Source organism: Ambystoma mexicanum, chromosome 2q (genome assembly GCF_040938575.1).
Source record: "Ambystoma mexicanum isolate Mex_15411 chromosome 2q, UKY_AmexF1_1, whole genome shotgun sequence".
NCBI classification, from domain to species: Eukaryota; Metazoa; Chordata; class Amphibia; order Caudata; family Ambystomatidae; genus Ambystoma; species Ambystoma mexicanum.
Window position 1 is genome coordinate 205,507,983 of NC_090924.1, and position 17,818 is coordinate 205,525,800.

At 45.1% G+C, this 17,818-nt stretch overlaps 1 protein-coding gene across 1 annotated transcript in view; it reads right to left on the reverse strand.

The window, feature by feature from the left end:
• Positions 1-17,818, reverse strand: part of SMG1 (SMG1 nonsense mediated mRNA decay associated PI3K related kinase) — a 2,768,248-nt gene that overhangs the window by 2,679,707 nt on the left and 70,723 nt on the right. The window contains exon 3 of the mRNA XM_069647131.1: positions 3,303-3,455. Within this exon, the coding sequence (XP_069503232.1) occupies positions 3,303-3,455 (153 nt within the window). The remainder of the gene's footprint in view (positions 1-3,302; positions 3,456-17,818) is intronic.

The following is a 17,818-nucleotide window of genomic DNA, read 5'->3' on the forward strand; positions in this document are numbered from 1 at the left end:
GGCTCCAACTCTTAGTATTGGCTTGAACCACAAAATTGTGTTGGCAGCAATGGCTGAGCAGCCAGGCTGATCTTTGGAGGGTGAAAGTGCTGTAGTGAGTACAAAGAACCTAAGAGTATACACACAGGCCAAAGAGAGACACAAAGTTATATGAAAAATTATTGTTTATTTTATATATGCCCAAAGGTAACAATGCTTCAAAAAAGTAATCACTATAACACAAATAACTTTAGAACTAATGCAATCTTTACAGCAAGTAAATCACGTTGGTAATACTTTTAGAATGGCAGTATGCAGTTCAAAGTTCAGTAAAACACATTTGTAATAACTAATTCAGCTTTAGGATGCCATCCCTATTTAATTATGAGGGTGTCCGAGACAGATTGGAGGGCAAAACAGGCAAGGTTACAGTAGAAAGTACAGAGGTAGTTTTAAAAAAAGGTTAAGGGACTTTGGAGAAGGCTCCTTGTAGGCACACAGGCGTTCGGCCTGGGCGTACATGTATGAGGAAACTCCCAATCACACACGAATCAGCACTTCAGCAACACAGGAGCAGCAAAAAAACTCTAAGTTCAATTAAGAGTTTCACAGTAACCTTTCAAGTGAAGTAGTATGCAGCACGATACAGCAGCAGACCCGGTTAGAGGATTCTTGTCCAGGCAGATCAAAAGGAGGGACACTGGAATGGATCTCGCAGCAGCAGTCGAGTGAAGAGGCTTCAGATAAAGGATTCTTCGGGGCTCTGTTATTTTGGCACCCTTTTCACTTTCTTGGTCCAGCACTCTGGTGAGGGGACTTCAAGAAGTGGAATCTCGCTTCTGGAGGTCCAGAAGGAGTGTACAAATGTGTTGGGAGGATTCCATCTTCGGAAGGAGATGCACTGGACAGTGGCTACAGATCCCAGGGTATTGGTGGTTTGCAGCCAGTGAATGTCACACCTTGTCATGGGATGGCTAGAAATTCAGGTCTTCAGACTGATTGGAACCACCAGTCTAAGGGACAGTCCCTTTCAGGGCTCTCCCGATGCTTGAAAGAAGGGGTCGGACAGCAGCGATTACTCACAAGGCATCTCAGTCATCTGTAAGTGGCTGCGGGCATCTCTACTCTTCCTCCTCACAGTTTCTTCTTCTCCAGGGGCAAGCTTGTCTTCAGCCTCGGGATCCATGCCTCTTATGCAGGAACCAAGCCAATCATCACCCATGCATTATTTAAACGGTAGGTGGTGGCTGCCTTTCAGGACAACCAGCCTCCCAGTTCCAGGCAGGCACAGAAGACAAACAGCTAAGTTTGAGTCCTCCCTCATTTCCTTTCCTCAAACACACTGGAGCGTTGGCAGGCTTCACAAAAGGGATTGCGTCGAAGATATGTCAAACCAGGACCTCCCACCACCCTGCACGGCCGACGGACCAAGAAAGGACAAGCCATCTTGAATAGGTGTACAAAGAACACGGTCACCATTTTGGGTCAATGGTGACCCTTCTGACCGGTGTTTCTCCGAGAGCAGGCTGCACACACCCGTCAGTGCCAGCCAACAAGGCCCGGACCTGCAGAGTTTCCCCTGCCTTCACCCTGAACCCCTACACAGGGCACCTGGAGCACCAGGAAGCAACCAGGATCCCATGCATCCTGCTTTTGCTGCCCCATTCGAAGGACAGCTGGAAGATGTTATTTTGTAACTTTTGACGTTTTTCCTGTCCTGAAGAGGTCCATAACTGCTAGCAGAACCATCGAAACCGGTCAACCAGACCTGTTGTGGCTCCTCCACAACACCACGCGATATCCCCCACACCAACAGGGGCTATCCTCAAAACCAACCAGGAACCCAAAGAGCACAGGTTTCCCAGCACACCCCACATCTTGGGGATTGTGTGCCTTTTAAGAACAATTCGACAACTTCCACCCTCATTGACGACTTATTTTTTTATCTTTGCTTGGGCAACCACCCACCTGGAAAGAGCACGGAGCCATCAGGGTGAATAAAACCAGAAATTCCCGATGCCTCTAGCCTACACATGTTAATCAAACTATTTTTGGTTCATGACTACGAGATCTAATCTCCATCTCGCACTCACCCACAATATTGTTGGTTGCCCCGACCCACACTTATTTAGGCTGTTTGGGATAGAACTGTATGTGGAACACAGCAAGCCGCATGCAGTGAGCTAGAAGCCAGTCTCTGCTCCTGCTGCTTCCCCCCCCCTTCCCAGACAGGCGTTACACTATTCGCTGTCTACAGGATTGGCCACCCTTCCCGGCCGGGTTTGGGTGCCTCCCCAGAGGGCCAGCCCAGCTCACCATCTTGTGTACCATGCCTAGGACCATTTCATAACCAGCACAATTATTCTTCTCCTTGCCTTCATTTGCAAGCAGACCAATAATTCCCCCAAGAACCGTCTTTTGTGTACCAATATACCCTTACGGTTTGGGAAGGCAGTCGCACTCCCGGCTTTCTAAGCCCAATTGACCCCGATGTCTTTTTCTGACCCTTCTGCAAGTACAGCCTGGAAGTAAACATTGCACAAAATTAGGCAAGATAAAACCACCGTCCAGCCATTCAGATTAGCTTGTCACTGTAACCAAATGGTTACAGGAGCAGTGAGAAAGGGGAGACATTGTAACTCCTCAGCACTCCACATAATGTGGGGTGTGCTGATCTCACACTAGAAAAAGATAGGAAAGATACAAATATCCACCTATAACAGAAAATAAAAAGAGAAGGCAAACAGGCTCCCAGTAATACTGCACAGAGGGCTGTAAAAGAAAAGATGGCATAAAACCTTCAGGAAAGTAGAACGCCAAGATAAATGTATAAAAATAAATACAAAAGTATCCCAAGGATAGGATAAAGGCCGAGTGTGGAAAAAAGGTTCCCGCTCAGGGGAACAGACCAAAAATCTAGTAGTCCAGCAAAAAGTGCTGGGGGACTCGCATGTAGAGGAGATTTTGTATGCACAATCTACCCAACCATGCATAATGTTATTGTATTTTAAAGTTTGCTCAGTTTTGTTCAAACATTTATTTGTAAAAACAGATCGGGACTGCATCCAATAAAAAAAAAATCTTAAAATGCTGCAAAATATTTATACCTGATACCACATTTTTTCAGTACTGTCAACTCCGTGGGACCCAAAAATTCAACATTGAGTAGAGCTGTGCAGAAGATCCAAATTGAGACAACTCTGGATAAAGTTTGAGACATGTATAGAATTTCACGATGCATACTACATCAAGAACTCCATGAATGTATACATCAACGTTAGCTCAGCCGAGAGAATTTATAGGAAATATACAGAGTGACTTACCCTGAGATTTCCTCATGTCTTTTGACGCTAAAGCACGATTTCCATGCTGAACACTGGTGAAATCAGGGGTCGCATTGTTCACCCTCAGCTCTTGCCCCAACGACTTCCGACCATAAGCATTTTCACCAGATCCTCCGTTGCCATTGTAGCCACCTACCAAAAGAGATTCACATTGAACGCATACAAGATTTCTGCCATAGCAAAGTAAATCTATAATGAACCATAAGCTACTGAAACAATGGTTGCCTATTCAAAACTCCACTGAAACCAGCAACATTTTATATTAAATTGAACAAAACTCATGTTGATTATATATTTATGCAATATACATGCAGGGTTGGAAATGGAGGGGAACTATTTAGTGCCAGATTGTTGCCTAGAAGAGCCTGGTTGGCTCTCCTTCATCCCTCACATTCAGGACCTTGCTAAGAAGTCACTAACAATTCCTCAACTTCACCTCCTCAAAGGAATTCTTCCCTTCCTCACTTTCCCTCAGAAGCTCAATGTCTCTAGAGCTCTGGTTCTCTCTGGGCTAGACTACTGCAATAGCATTTTCCTTAATCTACCCTCTTTACGACCCCTCCAGCTAATCCAGAATAAGGCTGCAAAATTTATCCTTGGCCTCAAGCCCAAGGATCTCATCGCCCAGACCTAAAAAAACTATGCACTGGCTACCGGTTGCTGCAAGGATCAAATTCAAATCCCTCTGCATCATCCATAAGGCTATCTGGGTCTGGGGACCATGCTATCTACAACATGCGCTCATTAAAAACTCCCTCTAGATCCTTACGTTCGTCTGGCACCAACTCGGTGTTCAGCGCATCACTAAACAGCAAGCTGGTGGTCGATCTCTTTCCTCAGCAGGCTCCCTCCTATGTAACAGTCACCCCCTCCCTCTTCAGACAAATCTCTTAAAATTCCGGAAGCTCCTCAAAATGTTCCTTTTCTTCACCTCCTCTTTTCCTTCCTCCCCCCTCTGCTAAATCCCAAAGTTGCTGAGATTGGTGACCAAAGTCCTTGTGGCCTCTGTTACTGGCCTCCCACACCCAATCGCCTACAACTTCCACCCCCTCCTAGCACTTTGCCTCTGCACCCACTGGCCTGTCACCACAGGCCTGCAGTTACCCATTTATGGGCGCCTGACCAATCCATCTAGGCACTTACAGCTGCTCACTCCCTAGCACTTCCCTCCGATACACCTAGCACTTATTTACCCACTCCTGCATCCCACCTCTCCCTCTGCACTTGCATGTTCTGAACGCTCACAAGGTCTGCCTCCATCTTTTATTGCTATATTTGTTCATTTGTTTTTCATTCCCGTGCTGCTTCCGTGTTGGCACTTTGATACAATTTACTTGATGTATAAGCGCTGCACAAATGCACAATAAAATAAAAAAAATAAACTACTATGGCTCAGGAATATTGAAATAGAGGCGTTTCCAGAATAATGTAGAGAAGACTGCCTATTAGACCAGGGGCACATCCTTCCCCATATGGGCCATTTGGGGGACTACATATTGATGTTCCACAGTTATAGCAGTATAAACACTGGCAGTACTTGCTCGTTGTTGTGGATGTATTTTCTGATTGGGTAGAAGCCTACAATTGCAAACAAAGAGGATAAGGTAAGAGTAGCAAAAAATCATCAGCATAAAGGAATTTGAACCTACATTTGGGATGCCTGTGTGCATCATCAGCGGTCAGGGCACGCATTTAGTAGTTATAAAGACACTGTTCTCCACATTAAAGTTTCAACATAATCTGCACTGTTCCCACCACCCTCAGTCAGTAGAGAGAGAATTGGTCTTAAAGAATAAACTAGCAGAGCCATGTCAGGAAAAGGGTTAAAGTGGGCGACCTATGCCATTACCTGTATCTCCACCCATGAAAACTAATTTGCAGGTTTTAACATCCCATGTGAGGTTATGGCCATGGTTATGAGGAATACTATGTGGGACATGATTTGGATTTTAAAACAAAAGGATTGTGGGGGTAGAGCCCTATTCAGGAGTGCGCACACCTGGAAGTCTTAGTGGATGATAAGATCAGATATTGGTAAAGCTGCTGTCGTGTGGATGGTAAGGTGATCTCCCACTGTCACCTGGACTAAAACAAATTGTAAGGGGTAACCATCTGCACAGGCTGCGCTTGTTACCTGTTGTATGCTCACTAGGTGTGATAAGTTTGAACAGGGTGGATGAGGAGTGTTCACAAAAAGACAACTGATTTATGGTGCAATTGATTAGTAAATCAAAGAGCCCAGCTTTAATTCCTCAAGTCAATAATAGGACATATTGATTTAAAGTGCCCCAAAAACAAATGAAACATTCTTGGTACACATGGGTACACATTTCATGTGAGAAGCTGGATACTAAAAACAGAAAAATGCCGGGCAGTGTCCAAAACAAAGTCCATGCATATAGTGCCAAAAATACAGAAAATGCCAAACAAATGCCAAAAAATGCAGAAAATGCCACAGATGTCAAGACATACAGAAAATGCCGTCAGGAAATACAAAAAAATGCCAACACGTGTTTCAACCTATTTCCTGACGGCATTTTCTGTATGTCTTGACATCTGTGGCATTTTCTGCATTTTTTGGCATTTGTTTGGCATTTTCTGTATTTTTGGCACTATATGCATGGACTTTGTTTTGGACACTGCCCGGTATTTTTCTGTTTTTAGTATCCAGCTTCTCACATGAAATGTGTACCCATGTGTACCAAGAATGTTTCATTTGTTTTTGGGGCACTTTAAATCAATATGTCCTATTATTGACTTGAGGAATTAAAGCTGGGCTCTTTGATTTACTAATCAATTGCACCATAAATCAGTTGTGTCTTTTTGTGAACACTCCTCATCCACCCTGTTCAAACTTATCACACCTAGTGAGCATACAACAGGTAACAAGCGCAGCCTGTGCAGATGGTTACCCCTTACAATATGATTTGGATTTTGCCTGGGTGTGTGGAGGTGTGGGGGGAGGGGTGGGTGTCTGAGGGGTGGGGGGATGGCTGTGGTTGCGATTCAAACCACAGCCTGCTGGATGCCTGGTTGGAGTTGTTCCCTATCCTTGTGAGGCTCTCCCAAATTGGATGAGCGATTAGGATTACCTCAAAGCTTTGAATGCAGAGTTGGAATAACCCACCAGAACACCTTTACCACACCTTTGAGATAGAATTTCACCTACTACGAATGTAAAAAAGCAATGGGGAGGGACAATACCACCGAGGAACACTGCAAAGGAGTGAAACTGGTGTTGCTTTGAAATCCTCAATTGAGACCCTTGAAAGTCGTGGGCCAAGAAAAGACCCAATCCAGGCAGGAGCAGCTTGTGAACACTTAGTAAGATCAGTTAACCTCTTCAGCGGCAAAGAGTGGGCCACGAGATCAAATGCCACAGATGGTCAAGGAGCATTAGCAGGGCCATCCAGACTTTAACAAGGATTTCTACAAGATTTGCTCTTAAGTCAACCAAGGACATTTCAGTACTGTGCATTGCCCTCAATCCAGATAGGCGACATCCGAGCACACCATTTCTGTCAATATGTTCCTGACGCTGCAGATAAGCTGTCCTGTCCAATATCTTTACCAGAGAAGGGACGTTGGTAATTACCTGCAACTTCAGGACCAAGTGTCTCTTTTCGTAACAGAGGGGTTACCCACACCTCCTTCAGGCGCATTGGAACCATTGCTGTAGAAAAGGAGGCGTTGCCTATATTAGTGATTAGTGGAGAGAGGCAGTGGATACATTATACTTGCGGGCAAGGGACACCCTTGCAAGAAGTTGGCTTAAGGGCCAAAACAATCTTAAAATGTATGGAAGTTAAACTTGGAGAACATTAGTGTTACTGGGGTTACAATCATCCATTGAAATCACTGGAGAGGTACCATACAATCCTTCATGAAGAGTCCTGATGAGCGGATATCAATTTTCCTGGCAAATTCAGACTGAACGTTTGCACACCAACTATCACTGTTCTGACACTTGCTGCCAGAGCACGTTTTATGTTCCAGTTCTTTAGGAATAAAAAAGTTCCCTGCTGCTAAATTTGGCATCTGAAATTCTATTATAGTTCTCGCGCTTAGCCAGCAGAATCACTTTCATAACCTGCATCTAAAAGCAGATATGCCGTTTTGGTCCCAGGACATGGGTCCCTGCGCCAGTTCTGTTCACATGGCCTTTACTTTCCTGTGCCAAATAATTTCGCTATTAAACCAGGTCTCATCTTTTACATCGCTTTCGACAACCCGCTCTTTCGAATGTATTAATTACCCTAAATGCCATCTCCTGAAATTGGCAAACTAAACCTCAGCATCAGTAGAGAAAGCCTGTTAGTAAGCATAGTGATAGCAAGGTCAGCAAAGGCCTCAGGCGTGGCCTTCATCAGGGGTCTTACTCCGAGCCAATCTTGGGTTACTATTCACCTACTTCAGAATACCCAGAAGACGCAAGTCAAAGGATATTAGATCTGTCCATGGAGGTAATGGGGCTGGAGATCCAAAATTATATGATAGTACCCAGTCAAGGATGTTGCCATCCGTCCAAGTAGGAAATGCAATATGTTGTGTCAAACCCATAGCCTTAAATGCTGAGTATAGTGTGGATGCTTCCGGATACAGTTCATTAAATGCCCCAATTTTCTTTTCTTTTTTTTTTAAAAACACCCAAGACCAATACATATGTTGAAAGTTTAACAAATCACTCAATAGGGACAGGAATTGTTCATGAACTGGCATACCTTTTGGGGATCTATAGAGTACCAAAGTGACTGTGGTATTGTGGTCAACATTCAAATTGACAAATGTATGCTCACAGCTGTCCAAAGTACTAGTATTGGTCACATGCATATCAGTACCTTGTGGATTTGAGTCGTCTGGAGCTCTTGACTACAGTGGGAGTTGACCTTTTAAATTGCTGGAGTGACTCTTTCCAGCTCATCAGGTGGGCTTCCGGATTGGGTCCGCTTAAACTATCTACTGCCCCAGCCCAACCTTGATTTGCCTCTGCTCTGCCTTTCAACGCTTCACTTCCTGGTAAAGAGATGCAAAGGAAGGACTGTGGTTCATGCGAAGAACCTGGATGCCACAGCTAACTTGGCCTCTATGTTCGCCAAGGAGCCCAAAAAATACCAAGGCCAATCGTGCCCTCATGCTGCCAGTGGTGTCATGGGTCAACTATCCCATCTTCCTCCAAGACCCATCTGCCATGCATGTAGATCTTCACCCTATCCAGGTGGGCCTCGCCTTTATCAGTCCACTTATCCAGGAAATGCACAAGTGATCCACAACAAAACCAAACACCAGGGCCACAGTATGAATGCTACCTCACCAGACACTCCAGGCAATGACTCATCTCTGCAGACTGAGGCAGTCTTGTTGCAGTGTCTGCCAGCACTGATGCATGTGCCCCCGTCAGCTCCTTCTCAACTTACTATCCGTCGATTGCCCACACAAAACGAGAATCGCTCCTCAGAGGCTCGGCAGGAAGACTAGGGGCTCTCTCTGTGCAGTGTTGCTCCCCATCCATCGGGCTGCCAACCACTGCTTCCAACACACCCTGCCGCCACTGTTTCGGTGACCGCCAGGCCAACACCTCCACCCAGACTTTGTACAAGTTATCTGCTGTTTTCCATTAAGGAACTTCCACGCTAGTGCAATCATTCTTGGGGAAGAGCAGAACGGGTTCCTCCCGAACACTAACAGGTGGAGGGCTGACAACCCCAGATTTTGAAGCCTACTATTTGGCTGCATAAGACAGGCATTACTTACCATAATAGTATTTGATGAATGCATCTGCTTAGATTCACATTCTGTGCATATAATCCGACATCTAGTGGTAATCGCAGAGTATTTGCATCTTGTCTTTCAAAGATTGAAAGTGGACGTCGACATGGGCGTGCCTGTAACACTATCCCCAACGTGACTTGTGTATCCAAAATCCTGTACGCGTCGAGGTCCCTCCGATTGTTTTTTTTCTGCTGTGAGGGAGCCTTATGACTATTGCGAGTACAGAAAGCGAGAAAAAGTAGTAAGAGGTCTATGTTCCTTACATCCGAGCGGGGAGAAAGGGTTGGTGCATGTGAATCTAAGCAGATACAATCAGAAATGCTATTACAGTAAGTAATGCATGTCTTCTGATGCTTGTGAATCTGCTTAGAATAACATGCTGTACATAGACTAGCGAGCAGTAACCGGAGTTGGTGGTGGGATGTGAGAAGGAACAGTAGTGAAAAGATGTTTAGTACTGCTTGTCCCACCTGAGAATCAGACCTAGAGTGAGTGTCTTGCCAAACAGGTTAGAGTCTTCCACCAGTTTGTTGATTAGTGACGTGTGTGTCTCTGCCTTGAACCCAGAGTTCTTTAACCAGGCGTGACGTTTCAAGAGGGTACCCTGGGATAAAGTCCTCCCTGCTGTCTCAGCAGCATCCATGGTGTTTGAGGATGTTATTCTTAACTTGCTTACCCTCTGATACAATTGTACAACACACTGGTTCAGGGACCTTCTGCAGCAGGTTCCATTGGACATCAGAATAGCTGGCCAACAGCGTGGTGTTGGCTATCCGGGTGGAATAGGCTGCCGCAGTAGTGATTCTCTTCCAAAGAGCATACCATGTTTTACATTCTTTGTCCGGCGGTGCCTCGCCTGTGGACAATGGGACCCCGGCCCTTTTCCGGATGTCACGACCACAAGAGAATCTGGGGTGGCATGACCCCTAATATATAGGGGGTCATAATGGAGGGGTGAAAAAGTTTACACCCGTGGGTTAACAGCCCTGGTTTGAGAAGGTGTTGATAAGGAAGGGGCAAAGTGCCTTTTGATGAAAGTAAAGGGATAGCCTGGCTAAATCTGAATCTAGCACTGCCTCTTGCGTGGCTATCTGGAAGTGTTTGGCTGCCTTTTTCAGAATGGCGTTATATGCCATTTGGTCATCTACAGGTGATGCCTGACAGAGTTGGGGAGGGGACCATACATATGGTGTCTGGGGTATGGGCGGGGGACAGCCAAAGCAACTTATCCACCTGCTGGTCATCCCCCAATCCTGGGCCTGATCAGTGGGATCCTCAAAGGGATCATCCTCCTGTAAGTAAGGGTCAAGAGGCTCTTGCTGATCTGTAAGGTCAAAGACCTGCTCATGAAGTGGGCAAGATATGTTCTGGAATTTGGTCACTGCAGGAGAAAGCTAGTCTTCACTAGGCCTTTTAGGAGTGAATCTCTCAGACGTCCACAAATTTAGCCAGCCTGTCTATACATCCTTCAAATATCCCCTCTCCACGGAGATCAACCAGAAGAGTCCAGAGGGGGAAAAGGACTCCTCCTGTGGATTGTCCTGCCTAGGACGCCTAGAGTTGTCAAGGAGGGTCCTAGATAAGGACTGGGGACTTTCAGAATAACCCTCCCGCTCTTCCAGGCGTTTAGACGTGTCTTTGGACCAGTCCCTTTGTTTGCTCTCTGCCCAAACGATCTTAGCGAGACTCTCGCTGATGTTCGGTTTCACCGGGAGGGGTTTAGGCTGTTTAGAAGGTTACGCTGTAGAGTTACACGCAACCAGAGCTTTATGTGTCAGCGCGCACTCTTAGGAGGCGTCTCGACGGCCTTGGGAGTTTTGGTGCTGGTGCCCTTACTTGTAGAATGCCCGGAGGCATGCTGCTGACGCGGCTGCGGGGAGGGCTGCCGATCACGCAAATCAGCGGGTGCAGTACAGGAATTCGATTTACCCATTGGCGCCTTAGTCCGCTTGGGTCTATGGGTATCGTGGGCATCCCTGTCACCGGGGTGTACATTTCCCATAGCAGGTTTATCTTCGTGCCTGGTGGGGCCCGGGACGAACGTCGTGGAGTGCAAGCGCTCCGATGTGAGGTCAATAGCAGCCGGATCAGAGCCATGGCCGTCGCTTAGATCCTCATCTCAGCGGCAGAGCTACCCTCAGCCTGCAACATTGCGTAGGCCGCCCACTGCTTCACTCAACGCTCCTTGATCGTCTTAGGACATAGAAGCAGGCAGTATTGTCAGGACGCCTCGTCGTGATTAAGGGGGAGACACTTATTGCACCGCCGGTGCTCATCTTTCCAGGGGTATTTTCACAGGAAGGGCAAAATTTAAAATGGTGTCTTGTCCATAGCTCAGGTGTGAGAAAGACAGCAAAACAAAAAGGGCCAAAGAGGGGAGAAGGAAAGACATTCTTGAAAATAGAAACCCCCAGATCCCACTCTCCCTACTATATAGGCCGGCCAGAAGGCCCCGGCCATGCAGTCTGCGGCGCTGACCATAGCACCAGACGTCAAAGTCTGTTCTTTCGCGGTCTTCGGTTAGGAATTAGTCGAAGAGGGGACAAAATATATATAAACAAACGGAGGTCAGGTAGTATAACAATTTAGCAATAAGTAAAAGCTCTGCATAAGGCGACCAGCTAGCTGGGCGGAAAAAAACAATCTGAGGTGGTTCATGTGTGCTTCGTTTTGTTGTAGTAGTGTAGTGAAGTTTGTGCGGATTGTTGTGTTGTAGGTTTGTGGTTGTGTTTGGTTAGAGTTTGAGGTGTATGCAGAGGTTGAAGTTGTTAGTGGGTTGGTTAATTGGCATTGCTGTCTGGAAGTGGGGAGCTGCATTTCCCCATTCCTAATTCGGTGGGGTGTGCGCGTGTCGCTGTGCCTGCGTCCAGAACAGGGTTGTGCGATGCTCACGGTCCCTTTACCATATGGCATCTGTTCATACGCATAAACTTGCCCAAGTTGTGTACCGGCCGTCTACGTGGCCCCTGTTTGTGTGCCGGGCGGGCAGGTGTTTTGTGCGTCCCCTGCAGTGTAGCCCAGAGAGCATTCCCAATCTAGTCTAATAGGGGAGTGGCATCGGTAAGCCCGGGTTTTGTTCCCAACATAATTTCAGTCTCCTCGACTTCAACCTCATATCTGGTTGTTCATTCATGTTACCGCTACTACCCCCTTTGGAGTGTGGCAATGCTAGCGCTTGCAATCATCTCCATGCGCTGCGTCTGCCTTCATTCACAACATCCATGGCCCTGCTAATATCCACAGCTTAGTCGGTGGGGTAGGCGCTAACGCTCACCTAACTTTATACAGGTATGAACTGTAGTGGCATTTATCGCGTGGGTGACGGTTGTTCGCTGGGAGGTAGCTAGGGATGTTGGGTTGTGTCCTCATGGGTGTCGTTTGTGTCCTATTAGACTTTGTGTTGTGTCTCTTGTTGTGGTTAGAGTTTTATTTGATTTTGGATGTTGTCATGGTCGTATTAGATAGTCACCCTTTTCATTGTTTTTCCCCCGTTTGGTTGATGAGCCAGGTTGTTAGTTTTCTGAATTGTAGGTGGTCTTTCGTATCAGGTCGTTCCAAAGTTTCTCTGAAGGGGCTGGGGTGTTGTCGCAGCCTGGTGGGTTTCTCATTGCTTTAAATGATGTTGAACATTTCTTTTTGTGAGTTTGTCGCGTTGGTGATTCTGTCATAATGCCTTCTGCATTTCCTTCTTGAATGCTCCGATTTGTTTCTTGAACAGTTTTTTTTTCTGTGTTGTATTCTTTCCTCCATTCCAGCTCCATTTTCTTGTCCTTTTTCATGGTGTTTAGTAGTGGTGTGAACTATTTCGCCATTGCTCTTTTTTTTGATGGGGTGAATTGTTTTTCCTTGGGCGATCTTTTCGATTGCATCAGCTATCCATTTGTGTAGCAGCTCAGCTTTTCCGTCTAGGTCAGCATTGAGAGTTTTGTTGTCTCCAGTTGTTTGAACGGGTTGCTTGTTTTGACGGTTTTAAGGTTTCTTTTTGTGGTGGTTGCGAGTTTGGGGGCCTGGATGCAGAGTGGAGTTGGTAGTCTGATGAAAGGGATGAGATGGTTGCTCCACATTATTTGTATCGGTGGTGATGAGTTTTTCCTAGGCGAAGATTGCATCGAGAGTGTGCCCTGCTGTGTGTTGCTCCTTTGACCAGCTGTTGTAGTTTCATGGCAGTCAGTTGTCCGGTCAGTGAGTTTTGGGAGTTGGCGTGACTTGCTTCAAAGCAGATGTTGAAATCCCCCAGTATTATTAGATGTTCATGCTTGATGGCTATGTTGGTGATGGCTTCTATGAAGTTATCGATGAAGGTTGCATCATAAGACGGTGGTCTGTAGACTAGGATGAATGGGACCGTTTTTGGGTTTGCTGATAGGTGTATGACCATGGTTTCGCAGTTGATGTTGAGAGGGTTGTCAGTTTTTATTTCTAGGTGTTCTTTGAATGCTATCGCGAGGCCTGCTTTTTTATGATTCTTGTTTATTTGAAGGCATTTGAAGTTGGCTGGGAGGCAGCTTTGGAGTGCGATTGTGTAGTTGTCGTCCATCCATGTTTCTGTGATGAATAGGAGGTCTATGCCGTTGTCATCGAGGAGGTCAAAGATTTCTGTTGAGTGTTTTGACATGGATCTTGCGCTTAATAGAGTTTAGAGGTGTAGTTTGGTTTGGTCTTTATTGTTGGGGTCGGTCTTCTAGTCGGTGTTGGTGTTTCCTTCAGGGTCGGTCTCCGAGGGATTGGTGTAGGTGCATCCGTGTCTTTGAAGAGTTCTTCTAGGTCCAGTCTTAGGTTTTTGTTTTCCTAAGGTTCTTCTTCCAAAGAGTGACTGTCGAGTAGACGTTGCTCTTTATTTGGTGATGTAGGGTGTTATTGCGTCAATTATGTTTGTTATTTCGAGCGTGTTTTTTTTAAATAATTTTATTAATTTATTCAAACCAACAATACAAACCAAACACGCAGTGCATATATCAACATTTCAATTGTTCGTTTAATTCCGGGTCACTGCTCCCCATATCCCACCCCCCCATTACGAGCCTGTTTATTCCAAACACACTGTGCCTCACGTGGTGGGGTCTCACTTTCCGTGGATTCCGACAGATCTTGTGTTGTTCCAAACAATTCCGCTATTAATGATTTCCATGCCATCAGGGTTCCCGCCTCCTCCTCTCCCCCTACATTGCACGCCTCTTACCATACTGTGGTTTCTGCCTCCGCCCATTGCTGCAACTCCTTCCACCACACCTCCACCCGTGGCATGTGACATGTCTTCCACCCCATGGCAATCTTTTTGCGAGTACATATGCTAGGTCCTTCAGTTTGCTGACATGTTTACGTTTCTGTGCTCTAGGGAACCCCCCCCAGCAAGCATGCCCAGGCCGTGTCTATGACAATAGTGACCCCTTTTTTCCACCAGTCTGTGCTATTTCACCCTAGAAACACTTGATCACTGGGCATGACCAAAACGTGTGCATTTTCCTCATCACATTTGGGACATGCCTGTCGTCCGGCATTTTTGAACCTAGATATTTTTTGAGGTGTCATACGCCCCATGCGTAATATACAGTTGTATCTGTTTCAGTCTGGCGTTCCTTGAAACCTTCTTATGGTATCCCAGGGCCCATTCCACATCCCATCCTCTATTGAGGCCCCCCACTTCTGCCTCCCAGTCTAGCCTCAATTGCGTTAATTCTTTCCCGGCCCTAGACATCACCATCTCGTACAGTCTAGAAATCTCAGGTCGCCCTTCCCTTATATCATATATCACATCTATGAGTGCGTCTGGTTCTACTTCCAATACTGTTTCGGGCCATGTTTTCTTAATTCTCTGCACCATTCTGTGATATGTAATATACTGGCCCGTATGTTATCCCGTCTCCTCCCCTAACACTTCCAACTCCGTAATAGTCCCCCCTCGCCAGATCTCCCATCGTAACCAACCCCACCGATTCCCAATGGGTCCTTATCATTCTTAATTGCTTATCTCCCCCTGCCAGTGTAGCTAACGGTATCTGCAGGGAGCACGGGAGTGGGTTCCCCATCATCCGGCACGCCTGGCGCCACATCTTCCGCCCAAGCCTCATCATCTCAGGGCGCTCTCCCATTTCTGCCTTAGGCAGCCAGATCATTTCTCTTAAATAAAATGGGGCACAATCATGACCAAACAGCTGTTATTTCTAGCGTTGTCTGATCTTCTGTGCGGTTTTGTTTGGTTGTCTGCTGTTGCTGATTATTTCATCGGGTTGGTTCGTTCAGGTGACTGGTTGTTTGCGAGGTATGGAGTTAAGTAGAGGAATTTTTCTCTTTTCTCAGCGTCGGTTTGAGTACCGTTCCTGTGATTCATGGTGTTTTCTGCAGTTGTGCGTCTTAGTTGCTGTTCTGGTGTGTGTGTTCTTTCTGCTCTTTTTCTCCCACTTGGTACAGGTCGTTTGCGTGGCATTTTGGCTCGAGGACTGTTTGTCTTTATTGGTTTGCTTTGGTCTGGCGGTCTGGTGTTGTAGTACTGGGTGAGGGGAATTGTTCGCTATAAGGTTTAGGTACTGTCTGTTGGTGGTCAGCAACTGGTATTGCTAACTTGTTTTTTCCGGTGTTTTGAGTAAGGTCGGGGAAGTTAGTTATTGTATTGTTGGGTTAACGTTGGCTGCCCTTAATATGGGTCTTCCTTGAAGAGGTTCACTGCAGTGGGCCAACTATGTGGGGTTTGGAGGGTAGCTAGTTGCTATACAAGTGGACTAATGATTTCAACGCTAACAGCTAGATTTGAGAGCCTTGCACTGTGGGAGAAAGACGCCAAACCCTGTCGGTGGAGAGATTTAGGGTGCAAGACTTGAGTGAGAACTTGAACAAAATCCAACAGCAGCACAACTTTTATAGGGCATTGCCACATTTGAAGACCACATTATTCTGCCATGGCAGTTGCAATTATGGCTCTCACACCGTGGATTAAAGGAGGCTGCATTAAGTCTTTGAGGTGAAGTGCGCCCCATTTGCTATAATATGTGCTAAATAGAATATAAATAAGCGGTGTATTGTACAGTTGGCTTGTCTCGCAAAGGCTGCTAGACATTTGGCTGGAATTCCCAAAAGAAAACAATCCAAAATGTTATGTTCTGTAGTAGTGTGTACTATTTATACTATCGATGACGTCAACCTCGAAGGGAGACTGAGGCCTTCAAGGGACATTGAGTTGACAATGACACATGGCAGCCTATGTAGAAAATAGATTTTTGAAGCAGCTGACGCTGGAAGGGAAATACATGGGAGGACACAAAACATTTGAAATATATTTATTGTGTGTGAAAAGTTGTTAAACCAACAAAAACAGTCTACAAACATTAGACATGTCTAAGATTATATTGTTACCTTATCAATACATTAAAAAAGATATTCTATTAAAATCCAATATCGTGGATACCTTAACTCACCCCGTTAGTTCTGCAATATTTTGTGTTAGCTATAACATTTATAGTGAAAGTGATGTAAGGTTTTAATATTTGTGTTTAATAAAAATGAAACTAAGGCCTTCATTACAAGTGAGCCAGTCTGGAAAGGTGGTGCCGGTAACAACGTTACCATCACCTTTTCCAGACGGAGTCTGCCAGTCGGGGCTGTGAACTACCGGCAGGCCTGACCTGCAGGTATTTCAGGCACCTAACCGCAGATAATTCAATGAAGCACTGGCACCGTTACTAACTCCACGGGAACTTACCGCTCTGCCGCTGCCCTTTATCCCGGTAATACCGGGATATTGGGCGGCAGAAACAGTAAGCTACTACCTGTGGCCTGCTGGCAACCTCGTAATGAGGGCCTATGTATTACATTTGTGCTGCTTTTGTTAATTACCTTATTTGCTATATTTAATTTAGCATGCATCATCATTTACAGTATATGTATAGTATATTGACCTATTTTAAATGTTACCAATTTTTTGTACATTTTAAATGCCGTCTATATATTGATATTTGAACAAAATGTTACTAAGTTTTTACTGCATATATTTTAATAGTTCTTTAGTGTACGTTTTAAGGTTACGTTAAATTATATATTCACAATGATTACATATAAAATTAACAAAGTACATGTAAAGTACGATATTGAAATGTTTATTAATTTTGTAAATGTATGGTTAATTTACTTAAAATTACAAAATGTGGCCTATTTTTAATGCACTTTGCAGAAATGCTGTGTGAGAATCGTACCTCAAAATGTTGTATTAAACAGTTTATAACTTAACATTAAAGGTGTCCATGTAATCCATTTTACTAGATATACAATTACTTTTTAATCATATAATTTTGATTTTATGGTAATGTTGCATGCCTTTCGGTTCGTGGGTGGGTTAGGGTTCCCATGATGTTGGATTTTAATTTATATCTTTAATTTGATAAAGATTGTTACGGTAATGCCCAATGGTTGTAGACTATGTTTTTGATGATGTAACCGTAAATCTTTTGATTCACTTTTTTCAAATAATGTCAACCTTTTTTTACCATTATTCGGATTTGTAGTACTGAGTGTTTATGCTTCGAATTTCATGGTTGAACTTCTAGTGGTATACAGTGACTGCCGGTACCTTAACATTGTTATACGCAATCTATGTACACTAACCTTTTTAAGAGTAACCTTAATTTATGGTTAAAAAGTTTCTTTATCCATAATTTCAAATGATTTGAGGACTATAGCATGCGAGTGCATAAAGGGGGGAGTGTTTGCCGTATGACCATTAGTGTATGGCATAAGCC